Genomic DNA, 17,749 nt, shown 5'->3' on the forward strand with positions numbered 1-17,749 from the left:
GCGGGGCGACACCGCTGAGGGTTAGTGGGCGGGGCTGTAGTGCAGCAGTTGAAGTGGGTGGGGCTACAGTGCTGCAGGTCATTGGGCGGGGCTACAGTGCAGCAGTTGGAGTGGGTGGGGCACACTTACCCAGTGCAGGTTGCCTATACACAGCTTGACAGCTAGCAGTGGGATGGTGGGATCATCAGGTTTCAGCCGAATACACTCCTTCAGCACCTTCACAGCACGGGCCGACTACAAACACACACACACAATCTTACACCTTAACCCCTTACTGAAACACTGATCAGCAGACACTGAAGAGCAGAGAGAGTCTGACCTTCCCAGCAGCCATCAGTGACAACGCCAGCTGGTACCAGAGGTGAAACTCCTCAAACGCAAACTTCATCGCTCTCTCCAGACACTGGGGGAGAAGGTGTTATCAATAACCAATAATCAATCAATTAAAACACATACAGTACAGAGCAGACACACCACAACAACACTTTAAACTCTCACAACACACGATGTAACAGAGTCAGGGGGCAGAGGGAAGAAGGGAGGGAGGGAGGGAGGATAGTGGGGCAGAACAGCGGGGCAGAGGGGTAGAGGGTTGTGTGTATAGGGGTGTGTTTCACCTCAGAGAGCATCTCGTACTGTCCGCGGCGGCCGAGTGCGATGGTGAGCAGATCATAAATGACGGAGGCACTCTGCAAACTGATCACACGGTCAGCACTGTGCTCAGGGATACGACTCAGAACTGCATCTCTGTTAGCCTACACACACACACACACACACACACACACACACACACACACACACACACACACACACACACACACCTTTAAACCTGATTTTTCACTCGGTTCTCTTTCTTCTCTGTTATTTCTCCACGCTCGTTGGGTCTTTGCACTGTCACATACACATGGGTCCAGCACAGAAAACTCACAGTGTGTGAGCTGATGGACTCCAGATGAACACTTCAATGTCAACATGCACTGAACAAGGGATATGTCGCTATTTTACAGACATCCCACCTCCCAACGAAATCACAACCAACACAGCTCACTCACCATGGACTCACTGATCAACAACAACAGCAGAGCCTCCTCCGTGTTCTCCTGAGGACAGAATAGACTGGGGGTGGTGGAGAGAGAGAGAGGGAGAGAGAGAGTTTATTTAGTAATTCTGCACCCACAACATATTACAAATTAATGTAACTCTGTGTGTGTGTGTGTGTGTGTGTGTGTACTTCTCTCCGGAGTACAGTCGGGGTCTCCTGCTGAGAGCGTAGTTCCTAGTGGAGCTGCAGTGTGTGTGTGGGTCGTCCAGAGGAGACTGAGGTGGGGGGTCTTCTAGTGGACTCCAATAACTCTGCTCACACATCCCCCTCAAAAGGATCTCAGCTAACTGCCTAGCTATGGTCTACACACACACACACACACACACACACACACACACACACACACACACACACACACACACACACTGAGAGTTAAAGTGGGGGTGGGCTTCTCTGCAGAGGAAGTGTTTACATTGAGCTATGGTCAGCTGTGTGTATGTGTCACCAAGTGAGGGACTGGCGCCCCCTCCAGGGTGTGTTCCCACTTTGTGCCCACCACCTGCACCATAGCGCCCCCACAACACGGTTAATAAAATACACATGCAGTTTACAATTCTCTAATTTACTGAAGTAACATCAACTTACACAACACCATCTGAGTCAAAGCCCACCCCAAAACCAGAATATTAGCTGATTCCTGTAGATAAGGCAGTAAAATACTGCTGTTATAACGATGTGGAACAGCATTTTATTATTTTATTAACATTAGAGAGTGAGGCCGTGTCCCAAACCACACACTGGACCTTTATACACTACACTACAGAGACGCTGCTGAGGGTGGTGTATATATTCACACTATAGACCTTTACACACTACACTACAGAGACGCTGCTGAGGGAGGTGTATATATTCACACTATAGACCTTTACACACTACACTACAGAGACGCTGCTGAGGGAGGTGTATATATTCACACTATAGACCTTTACACACTACACTACAGAGACACTGCTGAGGGTGGTGTATATATTCACACTATAGACCTTTACACACTACACTACAGAGACGCTGCTGAGGGTGGTGTATATATTCACACTATAGACCTTTACACACTACACTACAGAGACGCTGCTGAGGGAGGTGTATATATTCACACTATAGACCTTTACACACTACACTACAGAGACACTGCTGAGGGAGGTGTATATATTCACACTATAGACCTTTACACACTACACTACAGAGACACTGCTGAGGGTGGTGTATATATTCACACTATAGACCTTTACACACTACACTACAGAGACACTGCTGAGGGTGGTGTATATATTCACACTATAGACCTTTACACACTACACTACAGAGATGCTGCTGAGGGTGGTGTATATATATTCACACTATAGACCTTTACACACTACACTACAGAGACGCTGCTGAGGGCGGTGTATATATTCACACTATAGACCTTTACACACTACACTACAGAGACACTGCTGAGGGCGGTGTATATATTCAAACTATAGACCTTTACACACTACACTACAGAGACACTGCTGAGGGAGGTGTATATATTCACACTATAGACCTTTACACACTACACTACAGAGACACTGCTGAGGGAGGTGTATATATTCACACTATAGACCTTTACACACTACACTACAGAGACACTGCTGAGGGCGGTGTATATATTCAAACTATAGACCTTTACACACTACACTACAGAGACACTGCTGAGGGCGGTGTATATATTCAAACTATAGACCTTTACACATACTACACTACTGAGACGCTGCTGAGGGCGGTGTATATATTCACACTATAGACCTTTACACATACTACACTACTGAGACGCTGCTGAGGGTGGTGTATATATTCACACTATAGACCTTTACACACTACACTACAGAGACACTGCTGAGGGCGGTGTATATATTCAAACTATAGACCTTTACACACTACACTACAGAGACACTGCTGAGGGCGGTGTATATATTCAAACTATAGACCTTTACACATACTACACTACTGAGACGCTGCTGAGGGCGGTGTATATATTCACACTATAGACCTTTACACATACTACACTACAGAGACGCTGCTGAGGGTGGTGTATATATTCACACTATAGACCTTTACACACTACACTACAGAGACGCTGCTGAGGGAGGTGTATATATTCACACTATAGACCTTTACACACTACACTACAGAGACGCTGCTGAGGGTGGTGTATATATTCACACTATAGACCTTTACACACTACACTACAGAGACGCTGCTGAGGGAGGTGTATATATTCACACTATAGACCTTTACACACTACACTACAGAGACGCTGCTGAGGGCGGTGTATATATTCAAACTATAGACCTTTACACATACTACACTACTGAGACGCTGCTGAGGGCGGTGTATATATTCACACTATAGACCTTTACACATACTACACTACTGAGACGCTGCTGAGGGTGGTGTATATATTCACACTATAGACCTTTACACACTACACTACAGAGACGCTGCTGAGGGTGGTGTATATATTCACACTATAGACCTTTACACACTACACTACAGAGACGCTGCTGAGGGCGGTGTATATATTCACACTATAGACCTTTATACACTACACCACAGAGACACTGCTGAGGGTGGTGTATAATATTCACACTATAGACCTTTATACACTACACTACAGAGACACTGCTGAGGGAGGTGTATATATTCACACTATAGATCTTTACACACTACACTACAGAGACGCTGCTGAGGGTGGTGTATATATTCACACTATAGACCTTTACACACTACACTACAGAGACACTGCTGAGGGAGGTGTATATATTCACACTATAGACCTTTACACACTACACTACAGAGACGCTGCTGAGGGTGGTGTATATATTCACACTATAGATCTTTATACACTACACTACAGAGACACTGCTGAGGGTGGTGTATATATTCACACTATAGATCTTTATACACTACACTACAGAGACGCTGCTGAGGGAGGTGTATATATTCACACTATAGACCTTTACACACTACACTACAGAGACGCTGCTGAGGGCGGTGTATATATTCACACTATAGACCTTTATACACTACACTACAGAGACGCTGCTGAGGGAGGTGTATATATTCACACTATAGACCTTTACACACTACACTACAGAGACGCTGCTGAGGGTGGTGTATATATTCACACTATAGACCTTTATACACTACACTACAGAGACGCTGCTGAGGGAGGTGTATATATTCACACTATAGACCTTTATACACTACACTACAGAGACGCTGCTGAGGGTGGTGTATATATTCACACTATAGACCTTTATACACTACACTACAGAGACGCTGCTGAGGGAGGTGTATATATTCACACTATAGACCTTTACACACTACACTACAGAGACGCTGCTGAGGGAGGTGTATATATTCACACTATAGACCTTTATACACTACACTACAGAGACGCTGCTGAGGAAGGTGTATATATTCACACTATAGACCTTTATACACTACACTACAGAGACACTGCTGAGGGCGGTGTATATATTCACACTGTTCAGTGCAGCAGTGTGTGGTTTGGGACACAGACAGAGACTAACGTTAACCTGCTGCATGTTTAGAGCTCTTTCTCACGCCCTGAACACAGCTGATATTAACAGTCACTAACTCTCAGATCCTCCTCTGTTTCCCTAACAGTTAAATACAAGCTGCTTTCAGAACTGTGCCCGTTTTGCAGCAAAATCTCCTTAATCCCTGCGGTGCATTTTCTAAATAGAAGCTTGCAGAAAAAAAGCATACTTTTTCTTTCCGTGGTATAATTATTTCCAGGCAAGCTACAGTTTTTTTTGTCTCTGATCTAATGTTCTTTTAACATGTTTAAGGGCTATTAATGAATCCATTGTGAGTGAGCATTAATAAAGAGGGAAACAAAATGCTCAATTCCTTGGGCCTTACCTGCAATTGTTGTAGTGTTGTGTCGTGTAGTGTGGCGTAGTGTGGTGTGGCGTAGTGTAGCGTGGTGTAGCGTGGTGTGGTGTAGTGTAGTGTGGCGTGGTGTAGTGTAGTGTAGTGTAGTCCCCCCCCACATCACCCCACCTGAACCTCCCAGCAGCCATGGAGAAGCTGGTTTCGGCTGGGACAAGGCTGTCACTTTCCCTGTCAGCCAGCCCTCAGGTGCAAAGAAGAACCACCCCAGCTTCTACTCCACCATCATCTACTGCCACTTCTCCACTGCAGTCCCCCAGACTGTCCCCTAAGAATAATCACACTCCATCACCACCTAGAGCACCTCAACGGAAAAGACAAGCTCCTCAACCCCCGGAAAGGCAGCTTCGCTCACGGCCCCATCGCCAGCAGGAGCTTCACACAGCTTCGTCAGCTGATAAGGGCAAAGAAAAGTGATGTTTTTCGGGTCCTGGCTGCTGCAGTGATGATGTCAGCAGTACATGTTTTCAAAACAAGCTTGGACCTTTGATGCCTGTAATCTCTCCCATTCCAGTACTTATCAGAGAGAGAAAGAACAGAGAGTTCAGGTCAGATTCTGTGAATGTAGCCAATCTACAGCAAATAAAATGTGAAACAGAGATTCTGTGGCAAAGTGCACAAGTTACTAAGTTAGCTCTTCTAAATATCAGATCTCTCACAAACAAATCACACTTAATTAATGATTTTATTACAGCACATGGGCTTGATTTTATACTTTTAACTGAGACTTGGCTAAATGAATGTAGTGCTGCAACTGTTTTATTGGAGTCGGCTCCTCCAGATTTTCATTTTTTAAATGCATCTCGTGCCAGCAGAAAAGGTGGAGGTCTAGCTGCTTTGTTCCATGGTTCTTTTCAGTGCAAGCAGTTATCATTTGGAGACTTCACAACATTTGAGAATCTCTGTGTAGTTTTGAAAGGGACACCACAGATATTACTAGTAACTGTCACGCCTTCGTCCTGTCATGTCTGTTGTCCCCGCCATGTGCTTTATTTGCACATGGCTATGTTTTGTTTATGTTCTAGTCTCCGCCTTTGTCCCGCCTCCTCGTCTGTCATCTGTTAACCCGTCCTCCTTGTTATCTGTCCAGGTGTGTCTCGTTTGTGTGAGTATTTAAGCCCTCTTGTTTCACGTCCTGTTTGTCGTTCATTTCATTCACATTCTCTTTTCTCTTTTGTCATGTCAGTCATGTTATCTGTCTGTCTCCGTAGTTTCTCTCATCGTCGTTTCGCTCCCCAGTCTAGTCTGTCTAAGTGTTAGTCTAGTTTCATTTCGTGTTGTGTTGTAACTACTGTTTCCTGTCGTTGTTTTGTTATTTCTTTCATTATAATTAAAATACCGTGTTTTAGCAAATGCGTCCGCCTCCGTCAGTCCGCTCCGTGAATCCTGACAGAATGAACGACCCACTAAAGGACGCAGCTAGCACGGACTATTTTCTCAACGAGGCGTTCAGGAGAGTACAGGAGTTTCTAGCGGCAAAGGTGGGCGATCAACCTGCTGCCCTGCAATCTCATATGGGAGTTCCCCCCGAGTTTGAGGGGACTTCAAACGTTGAGGGTTTTCTGCTCCAATGCCGCTTATACTTTGACTATCTGACAGTTCCTGCGCCACACGAATTTATTAAGGTAATGTTCATGAGATCTCTTCTTAAAGGGATAGCACTGCAGTGGGCTGATCGCGTGCTGAGAGAGAGAGGCCTGCAGATTTCGGTGGAGACTTTCAGAGATCTATTGAGAGCCAGATTCTCCCGATCGGCTCTCGAGGTCAGCTCCGCAGGACCCTCTGTTCCCGAGGATTGCCCCCTCAGGTCCGGGGAAATTTTTGGGGGGGCGTTAAGGGTAGGGGCTGTTAGCCTCACCTCCGTACCTCTGAGGCCTGAGGCTAACAGGGGCGCACCTCGAGGTGATCTAATGGGTGCGCCTGTGAAACCCCCTAAACCCTTTACAGCTCCAGCGCGAGCCCGGCGAGCAGCACAAACCCCTGTCCTCGAGAGCGCGGCGCGCGGCTCTCCTGTCTTCGTGAGCGCGACGCGCGCCTCTCCTGCCTCCTTGGACGTCGTCGCAGGTCCCCCTGCCTCCTTGGACGTCGTCGCAGGTCCCCCTGCCTCCTTGGACGTCGTCGCAGGTTCCCCTGCCTCCGTGGACGACGTCGCAGGTTCCCCTGCCTCCGTGGACGACGTCGCAGGTTCCCCTGCCTCCGTGGACGACGTCGCAGGTTCCCCTGCCTCCGTGGACGACGTCGCAGGTTCCCCTGCCTCCGTGGACGACGTCGCAGGTTCCCCTGCCTCCGTGGACGACGTCGCAGGTTCCCCTGCCTCCGTGGACGACGTCGCAGGGCTTCCTGTCTCGGTGATGGCGGCACCCGCCGCTCCTGTCTCGGTGATGGCGGCACCCGCCGCTCCTGTCTCGGTGATGGCGGCACCCGCCGCTCCAGTGTCCGTGATGGCGGCACCCGCCGCTCCAGTGTCCGTGATGGCGGCACCCGCCGCTCCAGTGTCCGTGATGGCGGCACCCGCCGCTCCAGTGTCCGTGATGGCGGCACCCGCCGCTCCAGTGTCCGTGATGGCGGCACCCGCCGCTCCTGTCCCGTTGATGGCGGCACCCGCCGCTCCTGTCCCGTTGATGGCGGCACCCGCCGCTCCTGTCCCGTTGATGGCGGCACCCGCCGCTCCAGTGTCCGTGATGGCGGCATCGGCCGCTCCTGTCCCCGTGACGGTGGCTACGGCCGCTCCTGTCCCCGTGACGGTGGCTACGGCCTCTCCTGTCCCCGTGACGGTGGCTACGGCCTCTCCTGTCCCCGTGACTGTGGCTACGGCCTCCCCTGTCCATGTCCGTAGGTCGGCCCGAAGGACTTCAGGGCCGATCCCCAGAACTGTGCCTAGGCTGGTTCCTCAGACTGCCACACAGACATTAGCCAGTCCTGGGCACCCCCCTGTTATTTTGGTTCCCTTGTCAGTCCCTGTCCTGGTTCCCGTCTCTGTCCTTGTCCCTGTACCCGTGTCTGCCTTTGTCTCTGTCCCTGTCCCGGTCACTGTGTTTGTGTCAGTCCCTGTAAATGTCCTTGTACCTGTTCCCCTACCAAGTCCAGTCCAGTCTCCTGTCAGCCCTGTCCAGTCTCTGTTTCAGTCTCATGTCCAGTCCCCTGTCAGTCCTGTCCAGTCCCTGTTTCAACCCTCTGTCTTGTCTCACGTCCAGTTCCCGTATCCGTCCAATGTCCAGTCACCTGTCTTGTCTCCGGTCCAGTTTCCCTTTCAATCCCCTGTCCAGTCTCCAGTCCCGTCTCCGTTCCAGTCTAGTGTCATGTCACCTGTCCTGTCTTCTGTCCAGTCACGTACCCCTGTCCAGTCTAACGTTCCTATCCTGTCCAGTGTCTTGTCACCAGTCTCTGCTCCCGTCCAGTCCCAGCACCAAGTCATGTCACCTGTCCCGTCTTCTGTCCAGTCCCTGTTTCCATCCAGTGTCATGTCCAATGTCAAAAACCCTGTCAAGTCCCATGTGTCCATTCCTGTCCTGTCCAGTCCGTTCTCGTCTCTTGCTGCCCCCCTTTGTCAGTCTCCTGTCATGTCCCATGTCCCGTCTCGTATATTCGGTCCTGTCGTGTCCCCAGCTCCTGTGTCTGTTCCCGTCCTGTCCTGAGTCCTGTCACCCGTTGGTTTGTTGTCCTGTCTTGTTTTCCGTGCCCTCTCCAGTGCCAGCTCCTGGGGGGTTTAGGAGTACGCGCCCGGGAGTTGCGCGTTCTTGGGGGGGGCATCTGTCACGCCTTCGTCCTGTCATGTCTGTTGTCCCCGCCATGTGCTTTATTTGCACATGGCTATGTTTTGTTTATGTTCTAGTCTCCGCCTTTGTCCCGCCTCCTCGTCTGTCATCTGTTAACCCGTCCTCCTTGTTATCTGTCCAGGTGTGTCTCGTTTGTGTGAGTATTTAAGCCCTCTTGTTTCACGTCCTGTTTGTCGTTCATTTCATTCACATTCTCTTTTCTCTTTTGTCATGTCAGTCATGTTATCTGTCTGTCTCCGTAGTTTCTCTCATCGTCGTTTCGCTCCCCAGTCTAGTCTGTCTAAGTGTTAGTCTAGTTTCATTTCGTGTTGTGTTGTAACTACTGTTTCCTGTCGTTGTTTTGTTATTTCTTTCATTATAATTAAAATACCGTGTTTTAGCAAATGCGTCCGCCTCCGTCAGTCCGCTCCGTGAATCCTGACAGTAACTGTCTACAGGCCTCCGAAGTACAGCACTAATTTTATTGATGAATTTACAGAGATGCTGTCCTTTATTTCTACAGACTTTGACCATTTTGTTATTGCTGGTGACTTTAACATACATATCGACAATCCCAAGGACTGTTTTGCCAAGGAACTACTTGCCATATTGGACTCTTTTGGTCTTTCACAGCATGTTACAGGGAGTACTCATTGTCATGGTCACACGCTGGATATTGTTATCTCAAAGAGTCTCAACATATCAGTGACTGTGAAGGACGTCGCACTGTCAGATCACTACTGTGTGTTCTTTGATATGTGGGCCTCACCAGTCATCAGAGATAGAAGAGTTTGTGTCAAGAAAAGGATTATAAAGGACTGCACAGCTACACTTTTCATGAGTAAATTGTGCACTACACCATGTGAACGATCCAACTCTGTTGATGATTTGCTGAATAGTTTTAATACAAAAATTGTCAGTGTAATGGATGAGATTGCGCCAGTTAAAATGAAGGCCTTGTCTTGCAAACAGAAAGCACCATGGAGAAATGCTTCTGTTGTTCAAATCCAAAAGAGGGAGTGTCGCAAGGCAGAACGCAGATGGCGTAAAACAAGTCTTCATATTCACAAAGAAATCTACAAAGATAGGCTACGTCAATACAACGCGACAATATGCAAAACACGACAATCCTATTTCTCTAGTATCATCAACAATAACACTAACAACAGCAAAATCCTCTTCACCGTGGTCGACAGACTTACTAACTCACCCACACCAATGGCCCCTGAATTAGTATCAACTGAGAGATGTAATGAGTTTGCATTCTTTTTTAACACTAAAATCCAGAATATCAGACAAGCGATTAGTACATCTATATCCAACAATGAGTCTGTACCCTCTCCATCACCTCATAAAAACTCCTTAGTTAAAATGTCAGAGTTCAGTACTGTTGATAGTAATATTTTAACTGACACAGTTAATCATCTCAAATCATCCACTTGCAGTCTTGACACACTACCAACCAATTTTTTAAAGAGTGTGTTTCACACTATAGCACCAGACATACTCCACATTGTAAACACCTCACTCATGTCGGGGGTTTTTCCGAGCTCACTAAAAACTGCAGTTGTAAAGCCTCTTCTAAAAAAGAAAAATTTAGAATCTTCTCTGATAAGTAACTACAGGCCAATTTCTAATCTACCGTTCATGGGCAAAATCATTGAGAAAATAGTTTTCAGGCAAATCACTGGTTTCTTGTCCATAAACAGTAGCCTAGACAAATTCCAGTCCGGGTTCCGGTCTAATCACAGCACTGAGACTGCTCTAATCAAGGTAATTAATGACATCCGCTTAAATACAGAGGCTGGAAAGGTATCTCTTCTATTACTTCTTGACCTTAGTGCTGCCTTTGATACCATTGACCATAAGATTCTTATAGATAGACTCGCAAACTGGGTTGGACTCTCAGGAACAGTCCTGAAGTGGTTCATTTCTTACCTGGAAGGCAGGAACTACTTTGTAGAAATAGAAAATAATATTTCAGAGAACATGCCAGTAACCTGTGGTGTCCCCCAGGGCTCTATTCTTGGTCCACTTTTATTTAATTTATATATGCTTCCTCTTGGCCAGATTCTACAGAACTATGGGCTGTCCTATCACAGCTATGCAGATGATACTCAGATTTACATGGCCCTGTCCCCAAACGACTCTGGCCCAGTTGACTTATTAAGCAAGTGCCTTGAACACATCACAAACTGGATGGGACACAATTTTCTGCAGCTGAATAAAGATAAAACTGAGATTATACTATTTGGGAATAGCACTGAGAGACAAAGATTGGCTACGTATCTGGACTCGAGAGCCCTCAAATCTAAAGAACTGGCTCGCAACCTTGGTGTATCAATGGACTCAGATCTCAGTTTTAGTAGTCATATTAAAGCGGTTACTAGATCAGCATTTTACCATCTTAAGAACATCAGTAAGATTAGAGATTTTCTGACTAAACCAGACCTAGAGAAACTTATCCATGCTTTTATTTCTAGCAGGATTGATTACTGTAATGGTCTCTTAGCTGGACTTCCAAAAAAGACCATTAAACAGCTTCAGCTGATTCAAAATGCAGCTGCCAGAGTTCTCACTCGGAGCAAAAGAAGAGATCATATCACCCCCATCCTCAAATCCTTACACTGGATACCAGTCTGTTATAGAATAGACTTTAAGGTGTTATTACTGGTTTATAAATGTCTCAATGGGGTAGGACCAGCGTATTTATCAGATCTGCTACAGAGATATGAGCCGAGCAGAGATCTCAGATCTTTAGGAACTAGTCAGTTAGTCCTGCCTCGGGTCAAAACTAAACATGGAGAGGCAGCATTTAGCTACTATGCCACTTTTAAATGGAACCAGCTGTCTGAGAATATTAGAAGTGCCCCAACGTTAGACACATTTAAATCAAGACTTAAAACTCTCTTGTTTGAGCAGGCTTACAGCTCAGTTTAAAATATTCTGCACTTTTCTGTAACGGCATTTTATTTCTTTTATTTCTTTTCATTTATTGTCATTTTAAATTGTTTTAATCATTTTAATCATTTTACTCTTTTTATGTAATTGTCTTATTGGAATTTATGATTTTACTCTGGCTTTTAATGTAATTTCTTTTTCTGTAAAGCACTTTGAATTGCTTCTGTATGAAAGGTGCTCTATAAATAAACTTGCCTTGCCTTGCCTTGCCTAGTGTGGTGTGGTGTGGTGTGGTGTGGTGTGGCGTAGCGTGGCGTAGCGTGGTGTGGGGTGATGTAGTGTAGTGTGGTGTGGTGCAGTGTAGCGTGGCATAGTGTGGTGGAGTGTAGCGTGGTGTAGTGTAGTGTAGTGTGGTGTGGTGTAGTGTAGTGTAGTGTAGTGTAGTGTAGTGTGGTGTAGTGTAGTGTAGTGTGGTGTGGTGTAGTGTGGTGTAGCGTGGTGTGGGGTGATGTAGTGTAGTGTGGTGTGGTGCAGTGTAGCGTGGAATAGTGTGGTGGAGTGTAGCGTGGTGTAGTGTGGTGTAGTGTAGTGTAGTGTAGTGTGGTGTGGTGTAGTGTGGTGTAGCGTGGTGTGGGGTGATGTAGTGTAGTGTGGTGTGGTGCAGTGTAGCGTGGCATAGTGTGGTGGAGTGTAGCGTGGTGTAGTGTGGTGTAGTGTAGTGTAGTGTAGTGTAGTGGGGAGAGTGGAGAGTGGAGATCTGGCAACCCGTTTGGCTGTTTCTGTACCCGTTTGGAAGCTGTTTTGATCGCTCGGGTTTTCCTGTTTAATCGTTTCCATTGTTATTTCTATATTTATATCTGTTTTTATAACCTACTAACCATCCATAGATCTATCTTTTAGATTGTCTCCGCAGGAATATTCATTACAGAGGCACTAAAACTGCCACCGGACCCTGGAGTAACGTTCTTGGTGTAAGTTACTAAAATTCACTAAAAGCGGTAAGTACCTGCAATTCCATGGCTACTACTGGCTGTTTTGCCTGTTCAGAGTGTGGCATGTTTAGTTTAACGCCCTTTTCCACCTCTAGCGATAAATATAGTGGTTGTATTTGTAGTAAGTGTCAGCTAGTTAGCTCCCTGGTGGATAAAGTGGACCAGCTAGAAGTGCGCATCCGGAGCTTATTATTGTTGAGGGATAAACAGCGAGATTCAGTGTTAGCAACTCCGGGTGCCTTAGGGAGAGTTAGCACCCCCACGACTCCGGCGTTAGAGCCCTCACAGCGGGGTGAATGGGTGACGTCTCGGCGTCATAGCCGGAAAGCTAAGGCTGATGCTAACGCTGAGGCCAAAGCTAGCCCACCGGGACACCACGCTCCTCCGATTCCCGTGTCAAACAGGTTTGCCCTGCTCAGCGAAGCACCCGCTGAGGAGCCTGTTAAGAGTGCTCTGGTTATAGGAGACTCTATTGTTCGGCACGTGAAATTAGCTACTCCTTTAGGGGCGCCGGCAGTAACAGTTAGCTGTTTATCGGGAGCCAGAGCGCCGGATATTAGTGGCAACCTTAGACTGTTAGCTAATAGGAGATATTCGAGGGTAGTCATTCATGTAGGGGCCAATGATATTCGTCTGCGGCAGTCTGAGGTAACTAAGGGTAATATTACAGAGGTGATTAAACTGGCCCAGACGATGTCCGATGCCGTAATCTGCTCTGGTCCCATACCAATGCGGCGTGGCGACGAAGCTTACAGCAGACTTTGGGCGTTAAACTGCTGGATGTCCAAGTGGTGTTCCGAAAATCAAGTGGGCTTTATAGACAATTGGTTACGTTTTGAGGGCAAGCCTGGTCTTATAGGTAGGGATGGTATCCACCCCACGCGGGAGGGTGCTGCCTTACTTTCTTGCAGTATAGCACATAGTCTTTTAGTTAGTCGGCAGAGTAGTGTAGATAGCTGCTGACAATCCAGAGCCGGGACCAGGCCGCAGACAGACAGGCTAAACCGACCGTCTGCGAACTGTCTTGAGGCGTCACCCAGGTTCAACTGTATTGAGACTGTGTCTTTCCCCCGAACTAAATGTAAAAGTAGAAAAACAAAATCAGCCTGTTTCAGCAACCTAATCAATATTAAATCATACACAACACCTAGCAGCAACACCTCAGAACTAAAATTTGGGTTACTCAACATAAGATCGCTAAACTCAAAAGCACTCATCGTAAATGATATTATAAGTGATCATAAATTCAATGTTTTCTGTCTCACGGAAACGTGGGTTAAACCAAATGAATATTTAGCACTAAATGAAGCCACCCCCCTAGGCTATAATTATGCTCATAGCCCAAGAATATCAGGCAAAGGAGGTGGAGTATGTGTAATTTACCAAAATACCCTAGAAATTAGTCTTAAACAATGTGACACCTTTTCTTCTTTTGAGGTTCTCTCCACTATTATTACAAATCCGGTCACAAAAAAGGACGCATTTTTATTATGCAACATTTACAGACCACCAGGGCCTTACTTAGAATTTCTGAAAGAATTCAGCGATTTTGCTACAAACCTAGCGGTGTGCAATCATAAAGTTATAATTGTAGGAGATTTCAATATCCATTTCGAGAAGGAAAGTGACCCACTAAAAAAGGCATTTACCTCAATCTTAGACTCTATTGGTATTACTCAAAATGTAACAGGGCCTACACACTACTGCAGCCACACTTTAGACTTAGTTCTGACACTAGGTCTTAACATTGACAAAATTAATATCTTACCGCAATCCTCAGCAATCTCCGATCATTACTTAATTTCATATGAGCTACGTTTTAGCCATAATATATGTAAGAACCCTCGCTATTCTACAAGGCGTATAATAAAACCATCTACCGCCCTACAATTTAAAGAAAACCTACCAGAACTATCGACCCCAGTTCCAACTCCATCAGACCCAATGGACCTAGATGTACTAACTGACTACCTAGAAAATACCTGTTGATCTACTTTAGAAAAGGTAGCACCACTTAAACATAAAAGTATAAGACAGAAAAAGCTCGCACCATGGTATAACGATAAGACCCGTACTTTAAAACAAACATTACGAAAACTAGAGCGGAAATGGCGATCAACCAAGCTTGAAGTGTTTCATTCTGCCTGGAAGGACAGCCTTATAGAGTATAGAAATGCCCTCACTAAAGCTCGCTCAGCATATCTGGCCTCGCTGATCTCCAATAATAAAAATAATCCGAGAGCACTGTTTAGTGTGTTTTCTAGAATTACAAAAAATCAAGCAGGTTCTGAACAACTAATTCCAGCAACTCTCACCAGTAAAGATTTTATGGACTTTTTTAATAATAAAATTGAGAATATTAGACAACAAACTCTAGCCACAGGATCAAATCCATCCTGGCTGCCACCTGATGTGAATGAAATAAAACATAATATAACTGTAAAAGAAAGACTTGAAACCTTTTACCCACTCCCACAATTAGAACTAGAGAAGATTATCACCTCCGCAAACTGTACAACTTGCACACTTGACGCAATTCCCACAAAGTTGCTCAAAGAAGTACTACCAGCTATTATTGATCCTCTTTTAACTATAGTAAACTCATCGCTTAGTCTGGGCCATGTACCCAAAGCTTTTAAACTAGCAGTTATTAAACCTATGATCAAGAAACCAAATCTTGATGCTAGTACACTGTCTAATTACAGGCCTATTTCTAATTTGCCATTTCTGTCTAAGATCTTAGAAAGAGCTGTGGCCCAACAACTTAGTTCATATCTACATAAGAATCATATATATGAAAAATTCCAATCTGGATTCAGGCAACATCATAGTACAGAGACAGCTCTAGTCAAGATAACAAATGATCTTCTTCTTGCCTCTGATCAAGGCCACGTATCCCTGTTGGTGCTTCTTGACCTAAGCGCAGCCTTCGATACAATAGACCACAATATTCTCATAGAAAGGTTAGAAAACATGGTTGGAATCACAGGGACAGCCCTATTATGGTTCAAATCTTACTTAACGGAACGTTATCAATTCGTAAAAGTAAACAATCTAAATTCAAATTATTCTAAAGTAAGATTTGGAATTCCACAAGGCTCTATTTTAGGACCATTATTATTTACATTATACATGTTACCGCTAGGCACAGTTATAAGAAACCATGACATTAACTTTCACTGTTACGCAGACGACACACAATTGTATATTTCAGCCAAGCCCGATGACAAACACAGATTAAAGAAAATAGAGGACTGTGTAAAAGACGTGAAAGGCTGGATGTTGCGTAACTTCCTCCTTCTAAACAGCAACAAAACAGAGGTCCTGCTTTTGGGTCCAAAAGTGACAAGAAATAAATTATCAGATTTAATTTTAGATCTAGCTAACTTTCCAGTTAAACCTGGTTCAGCAGCAAAAAATCTTGGTGTCATAATTGACCCGGATTTATCATTTGATCAACACATAGGTAGTATCACTAGGACAGCTTTTTTACATCTTCGCAATATTGCTAAGATTAGAAATGCCTTATCCCTCCAGGACGCAGAAACATTAGTACATGCCTTTATTACTTCAAGGCTTGACTACTGTAACGCACTACTGTCAGGATGCACCAGCAGCAATTTAAGAAAACTTCAACTAGTTCAAAATGCTGCAGCTAGGGTCCTCACTAAAACTAGAAAATTTGAACATATCAGCCCAGTTTTATCATCACTTCATTGGCTGCCTGTTAAATTCCGCATTGACTACAAAATTTTGTTATTAACATATAAAGCTCTACATGGGCTTGCTCCTGAATATCTTCAAGATACAATTTCCTATTATGAGCCTCCACGTTCACTCAGATCACAGAATACTGGATTTTTAAATGTTCCCAGAATTCAGAAGGCCTCAGCTGGGGGAAGAGCCTTTTCTTATAAAGCCCCCCAACTCTGGAATGATCTTCCAAAAAATGTTCGGGACTCAGACACAGTCGCAATCTTCAAATGTAGGCTAAAAACTCATTTGTTTAGTTTATCATTTGGTAGCTAATGCTCCCCCATAGATAAAGGCGGCAGAGCCGGGGGGTCCATGGACACAGGGAATTATAGTATACTGAGACGCTGGTGCTGTCGTCCCGCCGCTTCTCGCGATCACTCAGGTTTGTTGACGGTGGAGCGGAGGGATGCCAGTGTTTCAGGATGCTCCCGTGTCTGTGTGTCCTTCTGGTTCTCTCCTTTTAGTTAATGCTGTCATAGTCAGATCTGCCGGAGTCATTAGCCACACTCTGGAAATTTTCATATTTTCTACTTTACAAACACAAAACAGTTCAAAACTAATTCCATCCCTTTACATCTTTCCGAGTAAACGACTGCCCACCTGTCTGTCTGGACACTGATGGATGACTGTCGAGATCCTCCTCCATGCTTCAGACCAGCTGCCCACGCTCCAGCAACCACCAAGTGCCTTGAAGCTGTCCCTACACTGAAGTTCTCATGGACTACTAACTATCATCACCAGTAGATTGACCAGAGGAGGATGGGTCACCCCTTGTGAGCCTTGGTTCCTCCCAAGGTTTCTTCCTCAGCTGGGGGAGTTTTTCCTTGCCACTGTCGCCCCTGGCTTGCTCACTTGAGGGTTTTACATTTGTCTTTACATTTCATGTCAAATCTTGTCTTACTGGAATTCTGTGAAGCTGCTTTGTGACAACATCAGTTGTGAAAAGCGCTATATAAATAAATTTGATTTGATTTGATTAGTGTAGTGTGGTGTAGTGTAGTGTAGTGTAGTGTAGTGTGGTGTGGTGTGGTGTGGTGTAGTGTGGTGTAGTGTGGTGTGGTGTGGTGTAGTGTAGTGTAGTGTGGTGTAGCGTGGTGTAGCGTGGTGTGGGGTGATGTAGTGTAGTGTGGTGTGGTGCAGTGTAGCGTGGCATAGTGTGGTGGAGTGTAGCGTTGCTTGGTGTGGTGTGGCGTAGTGTAGCGTGGTGTGGTGTAGTGTAGTGTGGCGTGGTGTAGTGTAGTGTGGCGTGGTGTAGTGTGGTGTGGTGTAGTGTAGTGTAGTGTAGTGTGGTGTGGTGTGGT

The 17,749-nt window shown here is 45.6% G+C and overlaps 1 protein-coding gene across 2 annotated transcripts in view; it reads right to left on the bottom strand.

Moving 5' to 3' along the window:
- ttc7b (tetratricopeptide repeat domain 7B) overlaps positions 1-17,749 on the bottom strand; it is a 41,262-nt gene that overhangs the window by 16,723 nt on the left and 6,790 nt on the right. For both annotated transcript variants that reach the window (XM_066675996.1, XM_066675997.1), the window contains exons 7-11: positions 1,232-1,404; positions 1,053-1,116; positions 618-755; positions 320-403; positions 130-234 (exon numbers count right to left, since the gene is read on the bottom strand). In XM_066675996.1, the coding sequence (XP_066532093.1) occupies positions 130-234; positions 320-403; positions 618-755; positions 1,053-1,116; positions 1,232-1,404 (564 nt within the window). The remainder of the gene's footprint in view (positions 1-129; positions 235-319; positions 404-617; positions 756-1,052; positions 1,117-1,231; positions 1,405-17,749) is intronic.

This window comes from Hoplias malabaricus, chromosome 1, assembly GCF_029633855.1.
Source record: "Hoplias malabaricus isolate fHopMal1 chromosome 1, fHopMal1.hap1, whole genome shotgun sequence".
In the NCBI taxonomy this organism is placed as follows: domain Eukaryota; kingdom Metazoa; phylum Chordata; class Actinopteri; order Characiformes; family Erythrinidae; genus Hoplias; species Hoplias malabaricus.